We start from the raw sequence: 13,685 nt of genomic DNA, 5'->3' as shown, positions 1-13,685 counted from the left end.
CCAGTGGCTGAGGACACCATGTGTGAACAGATTCTAGATTGTTTTTGTCCTTTTTTAGCCCTTTTTTTCTCTTTTTAATAGGAAGGTTTCATTGTGATCTCTTTTTTAGGAGGGTTTGTGGATCAAACCCTTTGGTTGGCAACCAACAACTCTTCCCCTAAGCCAAGTTAGTTCCCCTGCGTTAGTTTTTCTTGCAGTGTCCCGTTGCCATGACACTTGATTACCTGAAAACCTTTGCTGTAGAAAGCAGCGGGCAATAATGCATTAAAACACAACAGTGTTGAAAAGAGCTTTCAGGGCTTTTAGTCATAAATGTTTTATTTCTCTTCCAGGAAGAATAGTTGCCATCGCCACACAAACTTCTTTTTAATTCACTCAAATCCACTGATTCTGTCGCAGACTTTTGATGCATTCAGTGCACAAGAAAAAAACATCTAAGGTGCTGCATAAATGACAACCATAAACTAGGAGAATTTGAGCAACAAATTCTAGAGAAAGGCTCTTGCTTAGCTCGTATCGATCTGTTTGAGCCAAAACATGAAAGTTCAAACTAGTCAGCCGAGGTACCGGCGGATAGAGTAATGATGCCACTCAAAGCAGCAGCTACTCAGACTGACTCAGCGGGATGTGCTTTACTTTTTTTGGCTGGTTGAATTTCACTTATTATATATGGTGCTCGTTCTTTGTTGTGCATTTTTGAGATTTACCTGAGATTCATCATGTGTCAGGAAACAGATTCATGTGAGAGAAGTAGATTTGCTTCTTTATCAGACATCTTTTGGATAATATATTGTTTGGCTTTAGAAGATACTCATGTTGATACATTTGCAGGAAAGAAAAAAAATCATGGAAATACAACAACTACAAATCTAGCGCCCTTATTTCAAGATGCACGGCATTTATTTGAATGCAACTAGCATAACTAATGGTGCACACACTATGTTTTCCTCCATGGAGCGAGCCAACACAGTGAGACATGTTCTCCATTCAAGTTCTGTCAAACCACCTTGCTTGATAGAGTGAGATGGACAGAACGATTTGCCAGCAACTGATGATGTCTTTGCCCTCACAGATGGTCACTAAACGGGACTCTCATAAATCTGGGACTGGATCGGCGGCGGCGTCTGTCTGGGGGCAACCTCATTATAAGCAATCTGGACCGCTACCAGGATGTGGGGATGTACCAGTGTATGGCCTACAACACTGTAGGAGCTATCCTCAGCAGGAGAGCGAGTCTGCAGTTCGCCTGTAAGTTTCACAAAAGATTGGTTCATTTTCAGAAAAGAAGCAGCCGTATTATTGTGTGGAACTGTAAATGATGGTAACATGCAACAAACTAGAGGAACATTATTGGTAACATTTATCAGTGCCGCATGCATTATTGATGCAAGTTGACATTACCCCTATAAATGCATGCATTTTTATTCATTTGGGGCAATATGAGTTAAAATATACAGAATATTAAGAAACAGATCTACCGTACGTTCCTCTATTTGTCCCTTATAATACTGTTGCAATGGAAGACAATATTGTAAAATTATTGAAATATTAAAGGTGTGGGAAACTTTAATCAATGCATTTGCAGTGGTCTCTGGTAGGAGTGAATGCCTTGCAAGCTGAACTAAGGCAAAAAAGGCCCAGAATTACTTTGATCAGCACAGACGTCTGCAACAGAGAGTGACGCAGCACTGCAGGATTTGGAGTCTGATTCTTTTAAATTTGGATATCTCGCCTCGAATTGGTGAACAGCAACGCAATGCTACCACTGACTTACAACGTTGATGTTTTATCTGCGCAAATCACACAAGCCTGGAGGAGTTTTTCTGTGTGGTGGTATTGCTAATGCTAACCTTAGCTTCTATTATTCAAGATGTCCTCTGTGGTGGTGTTGCTAATGCTAACGCGGTTAGCTTCTATTATTCAAGATGTCCTCTGTGGTGGTGTTGCTAATGCTAACGGTTAGCTTCTATTATTCAAGATGTCCTCTGTGGTGGTGTTGCTAATGCTAACGGTTAGCTTCTATTAGTCAAGATGTCCTCTGTGGTGGTGTTGCTAATGCTAACGGTTAGCTTCTATTAGTCAAGATGTCCTCTTTAAAAACATTTCTATTTTTTGTTAGATCCAATGCATGCTGCAAAAAGGTGTATGAACCAAAAGGTTCTCTATTGAACTGTAGACCAACTAAGGTTTAACTGTGAAGAACAACAAAACTTGAGCATAATTTTGCACTTTACTAAAACAATGCCGAACAAAACCAGGAGCATTCTATATGCTGAAACCTTTATTGCAGCCCCTACATATTTAAGCTCTCGCAGTCTTAAATTTTTCACAGCCTCCATTAATCTGTTAATGATCAGAGTCTGGGCTCGTTCCCAGTTTTCATTTCGTGTTTCACTGAACAACAGAGCAGTCTGAACACCATTCTTCCCACTTGTACATTTTGTAAAACAAGGTGCAAATGAACTTAAGTCATGTGTAAAAAAAATCCAACATGAAGCCACACATTCATGTTACCATATGCTGCGACAAGAGGTGTAAAAGAGGTAAGGTAACAACACTGAAAGTTCAAGGTTTTAATTTGTGACCAAGAAATACCTGTAAATGTTTTTTTTGTTGAGCTTTTAGGACAGATGAAGTGGGAATTAATCTGGTCAGAGCAGATGGACTTTCTGGATCGGTAACAAGCACCAGCAGGGTGAAAGAAGGTTACTGGTATGGGTTGTTGTCCTGATGGATGAGCTCCTTACACCTTTTCGCTTTGAAGATTGACTGAAAGTCATCTCCAAAACCAGCTGCCAGCTCCTAGAAAATATATAAATATATATCAAGACTTTCTTCCTCCCAGAGGATGCAACAGAATGTCTGCAGCATTCAATGAACCAATTTCCTTCATGTAGAACAGAACTACTGTCTCTGGTTTCAAAACATTAAAACAAACTCACTCATTACATTTCCAGTGGTGTGATTAATTCATGTTTTGTTCTTCTCAGATTAGAGCTAGAGAGTAAATGAAGAAAATAAAATAAAGCACAAACTAAATTGAGAGTACACGTGTTTGAAATCTTTGTCATCTAATAGCGTTGAGCATTCAGATTTAAGTCCTAATGATATTTTAGATTGCCTGAGACCATTTGTTGGAAAATAATTCAGTCCAGATGAATGTGGTGTGTCTGATTTTTATACGTGCTCTGTGGAAATGATATCCAATAGTCCATTTAGGTTTTGGGTCAATTTACTCCTTCCTGGAGCTGCAGGAGTGCATTTCTCATTACAGTCTTCTTCCAGCCTTGTGTCAGGGTTTTTCTGACACACAGCAGTCCTGCACCTCCTTTGTACGTGAGATCCAGGGGTAATCTTTTCCTTTTCTTTCATTTTTCTTTCTCCCTCAGACTTGGATCATTTCAAAGTTCACACCAGAAGTGCTGTGTCAGTCCGAGAGGGGCAAGGAGTGGTGCTACTGTGTGGGACTCCAACTTCCTCTGGAGGTAAAACCGACGGGTGTCAGCTGAGAGCTAAATAATTCAAACCAAATCTTGCTTTTTTTTAAAGATTCATTTGTTTTCAGATCTTACCTATGCGTGGGTCTTCAACGAGTATCCGTACTTTGTCCAGCAAGACAGCCGTCGCTTTGTTTCCCAGCAGACGGGGAACCTTTACATTGCCAAGGTGGAGCCCTCTGATGTGGGTAACTACACTTGTGTGGTGATGAACAGCATCACCAAGGGCAAGGTTCACAGCTCACCTACGTCTCTGATCCTCAGGACAGATGGTAAGTCGCAGCTTGTCTCTAAGATGTGACAAAAGGTGCTTTTTAGCCATGTTTTATGAGACTTCTTCTTTTTAAGGTCGCTGTTGCCATCAGATTAGCATGAGCGCTCTTCGGCCCGTTGTGCCTCGCTGAATTTAAGTCACTGAGTGCTAATGGAGAGCAAACAAAGCAGCCACATCTCCCAGTTGCTGACTTTGCTTTCTTATAATCTGCATTCTCCTTTAAAAGCTTTTCTTCGGCTTTCACTTGAATTCTCAGGCCTGTTCTCCGTGGTCTTGTTGTGTTCTCCGTTATGGTTTCATAGAAGGAGTGAATAAAGATTGCCTCAAATGAATTAAACATGAGTCATACGTCACTGGACCATTACATTGAGTGTTCTGGTGGCTCAACCAGTTAGTTTCCACTCAGTGTACTGTACATGTAGCTGCATAAATTTAAATCCCATTGCATCACTGTCTGATCCTGATCTCTGCTGCCTTCTTTGAATACTGATACAAACAATAAAACTGCCCACTCAAGCTTTGAAATAATAGATAAAAAGCCACCGACTGGAAAGAAACAAGACATTAATTCTACTGCCTGCCCTCCCTCCCCTGCAGAAATTTAAATAACTCCTCATTTCTACTTCACAACATCCTGGCCATAGTAGACTTTAGTGAGGCTCTGCTCGGAGTTTGCCCACGACAGAATGTTTGTTCATGTGTCTTTTATTTCTGCTCCGTCTGTTGTACGGAGCCATTGTTTGGTTCACAGTTCCATATTGCGTGTGAGTCATAAATAATGGAAGACTGAGCAGGTTCCTGTGTTTGCTCTTCGTAGGAGTGATGGGTGAATATGAGCCGAAAATAGAAGTTAATTTTCCTGACAATGTACCTGCTGCAAAAGGATCAACAGTTACTCTGGAGTGTTTCGCCCTTGGGAAGTAAGCTGAATTCCTCTAAGAATGCTTTCAATTTTCTTTAGTCTATTATTCCAGGCAAGAAACCTTCAGATTTCTTCATAGCAAAGTCGCTCTGGCAATTATATTTCTCAGTGTGTGGAAAAAAGTCACGCGAAAAAGCCTTTTTTCCTAATGTTGTGGTTGAATTGGGCTTAGTCTAAACCATTCAACCACAAAAATACACAAAGTAGACCGTTATGCTTCATCAAGCCCTTCTCTACTGCAGGATTGTTACAGACACCTGCAGCCAAAGCGACATGCTAAGATTTACTTCCTCCGTCTCTTGCAGCCCGGTCCCAGAAATCACCTGGAGGAGGGCAAATGGAGTCCCGTTCCCCAGCAAAGTCAAGATGAAGTATTCGAACGCTGTGCTGGAGATCCCCAGCTTCCAGCAGGACGACACAGGGGGGTACGAGTGTGTGGCCGAGAACAAGATGGGCAAGAACACGGCTGCCGGTCGAATAGCTTTTTATGGTACTGTCTTTTTAACTTGACCTTATTTGGAAAGCAAAACTGTAACTAGCAATGAAACTACATGTATGTGTGTACAAAATTACACCAATTATGCACATTTATTTCACTTTAATGCATGCAAACACTAAAAGTCTCAGACTCGTGAGGAAAAAAGTTTTATGCACATCAGTATATCTTCAAGATTCTTTATTTTTATGATACATTTAGGTGTTTCGTTTATTGCAGTTTATATCCCAGATGTTCACATTTTAAAGTAAAATAATGCTGGATTTGCATGTTTAATAATGAAGCTTCAGGAAGATTTTCATGAATATTATTGGTCGAATGTGTTTGAGTTTTCCTTATTTTTGGCCTTTGTAAGTCTTCGCTCTTCTGTTTTCTGTTTGCCCTTCGATTTTCTGTTTTCTAGACAATTGCAGCTTCTTGGTAACCCAACAATCAGTATCTTCACAAAACCTATGTTTTATTAACGGATTATTACCAAATGACCCAATGATTATTTTCTGCAAACATTTGGCTCAAACACACATTTTCTTTAGGGTGTTTTCATTGATTGTTACATTGCTGTTAGACAGTACCTGTGTCTCACCTCTACTACGTGAAGTCATCCAGCTAAATTTATTGTTGATAAAATTGTCAAGATTGCAGAATGTATTTTTTAATGACAGCTGACTTATGCCTGTTTGTGTTTTGACTTTTTTTCTCCTGGAACCACATGTACGTAGCTGTTTACAAAGGAAGAACCAGTTACCCAGAACCTTTAAAGTCGTCCTATTTGAAGAACATTTAAAATACTTTTCTTATAAAAGAGCCAAATTCAGCATATACTGTATCATTTATTTTTCTTAAAGAGCAAGTCACCCCAAAACCAAGTTTTTTGCTGATAAACTATACAAATTAGCCTCTAATCATGTTGTAGACACATGACATGTAGTCAATAATTTGTCAATTTAGTGCATTTTAGTTAAAATTTAAATATTAAAACTGTCAGTGTTGTGCCATTGTCAGGTAAAAACTCTGCACTGCATCTGCCACCGCAATTGGCTAAGGGGTACACTATGACATTAGCTGGTACATTATGATGTCACAATGTTGTTATGAGCCTGTGTGTGTGTATTTGTTAACGGCTCCGCGCCCTCTCGGTCTGCCAGGCAACAGCATTTGTTGCATTTTTGAAACATGAAGTGGGAGTGGAGTAAGTTTCTTGTAGGGGGCGACTTGCTCTTTAAATAGCAAACAGAAACTATGAAAATGTTCACACACATTTATATAATATGAAATAAAAAAATATATATATGATTGTAAGGATGTTCGATATCAGTAGTCAGCAATTTGTATCGGCCAATATTAACATCCAAACATAAAATCCGTTTTACAATTTTAATGACACAACTTTTACTTATCCATCAAAGTTTTCAGCTACCTCTCCGCTCGCTCAGGATACCAAAACATGACAGAGCCGAGGTATCGTTCTGGAGATATTTCTGTTTGGCACGACTGGGTTAACTTATAGTTGTCATATGTTGCAACATCAATGTTTAAATTTTAAAGTGTGCATGAAAATAAATATTTGTTACCTAAAATGATTTAGTTTATCTTTTTATGTGGGGGTATCGGTTCACATCAGTGTCACAAATTAAGAGTTAAACTAAATTGGGATATTGGAGAAAAAAACAAGTAGATATAAAATAATGTAAGTGATGTGAATCTGTAACAAAGATAGTCCTTAACGTCATCTCAGAAAGGATGTTTTTATTGGACCCTTGGCTCACTGGATCTGCTGTTTTCCTGTGAATATTGTGAAAGAGGGGGTAATGACACCCGTGACATTGGAACTGGCAGAATAAACAGTCCCTGCAAAGAAGCTACACTTATTATGGGTGCTGCATTTCCTTCTCCATGAACTACCCTGAAAAGTTGGGAATATGCGATGCAGGAAGTTATGTGCAGAGGCGAAGATTTTTTTATACGCACAATTGAGGTGACAGGTGAGGTTGGGGAGGGCGGTGATGATTTTTTTTTTCAACCAGTAAGGCTTTCCGCTTTGTGATTCACTGTTTAATGGTAGTCTTGTGTTGCCACAGGCTTGTGACACATTTAAGTGATGAAATATTCAATCTTCTCTCCCCGAACCCCTTAAAGACAAACGCATTCTGCTCGAGCTGCCAATCTGTGGTTCCTTTGAACTATTTAAGATGGAGCCTGTTTAATGGCACAACGTTGCTTCCTTGAAATCTGTCCTCTGGGTGCTTTTGAAATATTTCACGAGAGGATATTTCTGTGTCCTCAGCCAAGCCCCAGTGGATCCAGACCATGAAGGACACTGCCCTGGCCATAGAGGAGAGACTGTACTGGGAGTGTCGAGCCAATGGCAAGCCCAAACCCTCCTACATTTGGCTGAAGAATGGCCAACAGCTCCTCTCTGAGGTAAATTACATGCTTCATCCTAAAGCATTAATCTTCAGTTTCAGCTCTTCATTTCATTAAAAAAAGAAGGAGACATAAGCACGTCACTGCTTTCACAAGAATAATTTAGCTGAGAGGAGAGTGTAAACATTTTGCAGAGGTTTTGCCAGATGATGAGATGTGATTTAACTGTTGCTGGTTCTGCTTCACCTTAGCAGAGATTACACAGTCATAGTGGATCAGTCTGGCTCCCAAGAGCGTGCTCCATTTCATTTGAACGGAGTCGAGGGTTGTTTTTCATTATTCATGGTGCATGTTTCAGCTTCTTGAGATTTAGGGACAATGGGCTTAATCTTCTGTGAAATATACTATACAGAGCTGCACACCTTTCCGCAATCCACAAGAGGAATGCACAGAGTCTTGCATATTTTAAGATCAGTAGCTTTCATCTTGGCTGATTTTGAACTGCATGCTGAAATGTATGTGCTTAACAATAGTTAATACCGCTTGGGGCAATATATTTTCAAAAACAGACTACAAATATTACCAATGCTATCATTTTTAAAATGACTATTAAAATAATAGACTCCATCTTTTGTTTCATGTGCAAGAGTATGCAACAAAATGTGACTGAATGATTACAGAAAAAATGTACATTACACAGTATTAGAAGGTATATAATTACACTTTCTACATCCCAAGCAGAAGCAATGAGGCAGACTCACTGAGTTGAACATTTGAAGTAAAGTAATGTTGAAAGGAAAATTTCTAGGATTTTAACATTCTCAATAGGGATGTTCCGATTGATCAGCCGCCGGTCAAAATCGGATTATTTCCGTGAAAAACACGTGATCGGCAAATTCCGCTCAACGCCTATCAGAGCTGATCGCCTGTCGCTCATACTCATGGCCGGCAGAGACCCGATGTGTGGCAAAAAGGAGTAAAGTAAAGGTGTCCATAAGGCTGGAGAAATTCATGGCAAAGTGATCAGAGGGACCATCAACGTGGATGTTAAAGTCACCCACAATCACCAGTCTGGACAGCTTCACAGTGGAGGATAGAAAGTCACTAAACTCCTGAAGGAAAGAACTGTTTGGACCAGGTGGACGATAGACCACAGCACAGTAGAACGGGTCCTTACACCCGACTTTAATCAGCTGCAGTTCAAAGGAAGCAAAGTGACCAGAGGTTGTAGAGCTACATGGAAGATGGTCTCTGGAAACAACAGCTAGGCCTCCACCACGACCAGAACCCCGGGGCTGGCTAAGAAAAGAATAACCACTTGGGCATAGTTCAATCAGACCAGAATAATCAGATGTTTGCTGCCAAACTTCAGTCAGAAACAGAAAATCCAGGTTTTTAGAAATTCATAAATAAATGATTTGAATAATAACATAACTCTGGCTCTCTCAGGCTACCCGTTTAGGGGTCTTTTATTCTGGCCACTGTCGGCCATAACCCACGCCTTACAACTTCTCCAATTATCCGCAGAACCATTCATAACAGAGCAGCACCATTTCTGCCCGCTGAGCTCCCCTTCAAAATAAAACTACGGAACATAACAATACTCTCATATCATTATTTCTTCAAACTGTTACAGTAATAATAAATCAAATCAATCTTACCACACACAAAGTTGTGAGATTTGTGTTTCTGTTTTCATTTTGACTGAATCATTGATGCTCCGTGCAGCACGTTGCTGTAGAAACATATTCATCCTGGACATGATCATTTTGAGAGTCTTAATAGATGTTACACCCCTCCCGGCCTAGGAGTACCAGGAGGGGCAACACAAGTGTGGTGGGAGCAAACACGAAGACGATAAAAAGTTCAAAAGGAGTTTATTAACTAAAATTGTCCCAGGCGGGTGTAAATAAAGTCTCTGGAAATAATATTGTCTATAATAACTGAAGACAAGGGGCAAAAGCCCCCCTTAAGCTCGGATAATACCCTCCTGTTTTGTGTACTGGTCCTCCGTTTAGTCCTGTGCTGCTCCTAACGTGGCTGGCGTCTCACGCTCTCCCGTTCTCTCAGTCTCTCTCTCAGGGGATGGGTTTCCTCCAGAAAAGATCCTCGTGTCATCTGTAGTCTTTAGTTCACTCGTCTCCACGATCTCCGGCTGCAACTCTCCGTTTCTTTACACTGCTTTCCTTCGCAGCTCAGCTCGGCACTCCTTCAGCAGCTCGAAACTCCCGTACTCGGTGATTGGAATCCTCTTCCTTTACACGACTCTGTCAAGCGCTCCTTCACATCTCTCTCAAACTTCCTTTCTTTCAGGCAGCTCCAAACTCCATCCTTTCTCCACAAGCGCGCTGTCAGTAACCTCTCACCAACTTCTCATCGAACTCTCACTGGAAACTCCTCTACGACCTTTCACCACCCTCCTTCTCAACTCCATTCACCTTCTCAACCGCCCCCTTCTCTTTAGCCGCTCCCCTCTCTTTCTTTCCGCCTCGTCTTCCTTTATAAGAAGCCCTGATGAGCGCGGATTGTTTCCAGCTGGTGGCAGCGGGCCGGCAGGAAGGGTGCGTCTCGGCGTGCCTCTCTCCATGGTGCTGATCCTGTCACCAGCGGGGCCGGAGCAAGGAGCTGTCCTTGGTTCGGTGGTTAAAATGGAGCCCAGGGACACAGAGGTCATAACAATAGAAAACTGGTGGGCTTTTCTAGTTTGCATGAAGACGTCTTACCTCTCATCCAAGAGGCTCCTTTGTTCCTAAACCTTGGGTTGTTAGTTGGAGGCTTAGGAGTTTTGGTCAGAAACAAACACACTGTGCTGAAAATCTTATTTTTATCTCTTGAAAAAGTTAAAACATGTTTTTGTCTAAATGAATACAGGCCACAAGTTATGCTATTGTTCCTTTTTCCCCAGATCATGTAGTATGTTGCACTAATTATGATGACAGAAAATGTATGTCCAATCCATGTGGTCGGTATCTGTGATCATTTCGGTGATCGGTATTGGTGATCAGCAGCATCCCTCATTTTCAAGCAATATTTACACCTTAGTGATGATGCTCATAAACACCCTCCTTTTGATTATTATGATTATTTAACACGATAATTCATTGAAACATTTTTAAAAAATTATATCTTCAGACAAAACACACTATGCTAAAATGTGGCTTTTCAAAATAAAAGGAATCGAGTTGTGCCTTGAGTACTAGATTGTTAATCATGACTTTTGTTCACATGACCATTTTTTTGTACATCACTCAATATTGAATAGCTTCATAAATTTATATTTTGATTACCAAATGACTTTTTTTAAAGCGCTGAGTTTTTAGAGCGGAAGTTTTGTGATTATATAAAACAGCAGAGATGAAGTATTTAGTGGTAAACGTGGAAACTATGGACCAAATGTGTTCTAAGTGGGGGACATTGACAACATAAATAAAAGCATACAGAGAAATGTCTTGATTCCTATGGTGCTGTGGTGTTTGGGTATCCTAATTGAAAATACTGGAGCCATATTTCATTCCACAAGCCATTGGTGTGCCCTTGATCATGCTTTGTCAAGATGCATGAGATTTTAAAAGTGCAAGAAGGCATGGCACAGCATGCTTACAAAACATAATGCTGCAAATAAATGTAAATATTTGTTCTCATCAACTACATTTTTGTGATCATAGGATCTAAAATTGAAACTGAAATACAAATTTGATTTACTGCAAGGATCCTTCCCTCAAGCAAAATATTGAGCAGCCTTAAAGCCCGAACAACAAAGATGAGGAACAGCTTCTTCCCTGAGGCGGTGAGGCTCCTCGCCTTTAAGCTGTCCCTTCACGCTTTACATTTCTAGGTGTATATTAATGAATTTATGACTAAAACATTTTCTTACTCAGTTTCTCTAGCATTTGACTGAAACACAATAAAATGTTTGTGAAATCTGAAATTGAAATAAAATATTTATATGATACATATACATAAGTCACAGAGCTTATTAAAGACACATGGCTGGTGAGCTGTGTCAGTGAATGCGCCAATTTGGCCTGCGATTAAAATTTGATCACTCTTTATTACGACTCTTGTCAAGAAACACGTTTTACACAAATACAGATTCACCACAAATTAAATAGGATCATGTACTATTTTGACTTTATTCAAAAAGAAAGACTAAAATCTCACTGAAATTAGTAAACAGAGAAGTTGTTGTAGCACTTGGCTTAAGGACCTTTTGCAGCAGTGCACCCTCAAGCCTTTTGGAAGAGATTCTTGTAAACTTGGTACTCATTTCCTTTGGAAGCCGCTATTATTCTGTTTGGCAGAAATGTTTGAGCTCTACCAAACTGGTGCACATCCATGTTCAGGGCTCTCATTTTCTTGGTTCAGACCCAAAATCTCACTTGGTCACTACAGGATTTTCTTCCTGGATGCTCATGATCTTGCGCCTCAAGTCTAACATCTTGGCTGCTCTGAAAAAGGTTTAACCCTCCCACTGTCTTTGTGGGTGACCCCGCGAGGAAAGTTGACCATTGAGCAGGGTTGATGGTTTATCCCTTGAGGTCCATGTGGCAGGGGTGAGGTGGTGCTCACTCCTCACCCCTGCCACATAGACCCAAGGGATAAACCATCAACCCTGCTCACTGGTCAACTTTCCTCACGGGGTCATATCCATGAGGACAGTGGGAGGGTTAAACTCACAGTTTTGTGCCCATTTTTCCATCTGTCACACCATTTATTCTGCCTCCTAGTATGTTCAGAATAGTTTGCCCAGGAAATGTTGCTGTCATCACCATGTTTGAATGTAGACGTGGCGATGATGACGCAAGACTCAGTGTCTGCCTTACCCCGAGCGTGGAATAAAGCAAGCAGAGGAACTGATGCCAAAAGGTTCAATCTGTGGTTCATCAAATCTGGGATTTTGCTTCTTCTGGTCTGAGAGTCTGTGGTCTGCCTTATGTTTTTCAGTGAGTAATGACTTCTGTCTGTCACTGTGCTATAAAGCCCTTACAGATGGAGTGTAGAGTCTAGGAAACAACTTTGGGTTTCATTCTTACTGATCACTAGCTTGATGATTATCTGTGTGATCCAGGTCTTTATTGGCTCAGTATTACACTGTATGGCTTCAGACATGTTTTCACTCTCTTCCTCACTGACACTATCTTGGCTCACAAGTGTTTTCTTGGCCTCACAGTTCACTTTTGACTTATCCAATTAGACTTTAGAGAACCAGGACTGTGCCCTCTTAATTTTGATCAATGATTCTAGGTACTGGTGTATTTCAGTCCATTTGTACAAACCTCTAAAGCAATGAATGTCAACTGTCCTACACAGTGCTGGTGAAGATTCTCAGTCATCCAGGTCTTGGTAATGTAAAGGGTTCAAATGAAGGCCTCAGGATTCCCCTTTCCAGCACCTATAGTGCCCCTACTAACCCCTGCTTCACACTGGAAGAATCAGCAGTGTGGAACGTCAGCAGAACGTCACTGCTTCATATAGAATCCATTATAGTCTATGGGGTGATTCAAATCAGACAGGATGCAGAAATGTTCAGGTACTTCCCTGAAGCGGCATGCCGCGTAGCTGAAGATGAGATTGGGTTCTATTTTTGCCGCATGCCGCTTCTGGGACACGTTACTGTCAGCAGTTAACATGGGAATAGACAAGAAATCACGTACGGTATCAGTGTAAACCCCCGGTGATTTTCTAAATACAAGACTATTGCAGCGATGCAATTTCACATCTTCATACATTATGTCAATACATGTGATCTAATGGCTTATTTAGTCCCAGCAACGTTCCAGAAGTGTAGCGATGTGTTTTTCGTAGCTTTAATCTTGGCAGTAGAGAGGAACAACATCATTTATGACATCAGACTTCTTTTTTTGGTTTAATGGCGAATGGCATAAACAAACCATGACCTTCAGTCTAGGTCACACCCTCCTGCATCTCATCAAAACAACCATTCTAACACAACTCCTCAGGGGTATGGAAGAGGGGTATTCGTAGGTAGTTTCAGCATGTTAAGCAACAAACTATTCAAAAATTTGACTCTCCCGAGGCCTAAGCTCCTCGGATGAGATGGTTTACGAAACCAAAGAAATAGAAGTGAGGTGTGACCAAGATGCTGCAACTCAAAACATGAACGCCATAAGA

At 40.8% G+C, this 13,685-nt stretch overlaps 1 protein-coding gene across 2 annotated transcripts in view; it reads left to right on the top strand.

Moving 5' to 3' along the window:
* cntn3a.2 (contactin 3a, tandem duplicate 2) overlaps positions 1-13,685 on the top strand; it is a 61,028-nt gene that overhangs the window by 12,640 nt on the left and 34,703 nt on the right. For both annotated transcript variants that reach the window (XM_015967622.3, XM_015967623.3), the window contains exons 4-9: positions 1,073-1,248; positions 3,390-3,485; positions 3,566-3,769; positions 4,589-4,691; positions 4,999-5,183; positions 7,474-7,610. In XM_015967622.3, coding sequence (XP_015823108.3) covers positions 1,073-1,248; positions 3,390-3,485; positions 3,566-3,769; positions 4,589-4,691; positions 4,999-5,183; positions 7,474-7,610 — 901 coding nt within the window. The remainder of the gene's footprint in view (positions 1-1,072; positions 1,249-3,389; positions 3,486-3,565; positions 3,770-4,588; positions 4,692-4,998; positions 5,184-7,473; positions 7,611-13,685) is intronic.

The sequence above is a fragment of the Nothobranchius furzeri genome, chromosome 15 (genome assembly GCF_043380555.1).
Source record: "Nothobranchius furzeri strain GRZ-AD chromosome 15, NfurGRZ-RIMD1, whole genome shotgun sequence".
NCBI lineage: Eukaryota > Metazoa > Chordata > Actinopteri > Cyprinodontiformes > Nothobranchiidae > Nothobranchius > Nothobranchius furzeri.
This window is presented reverse-complemented; position numbering and strand designations above follow the sequence as displayed.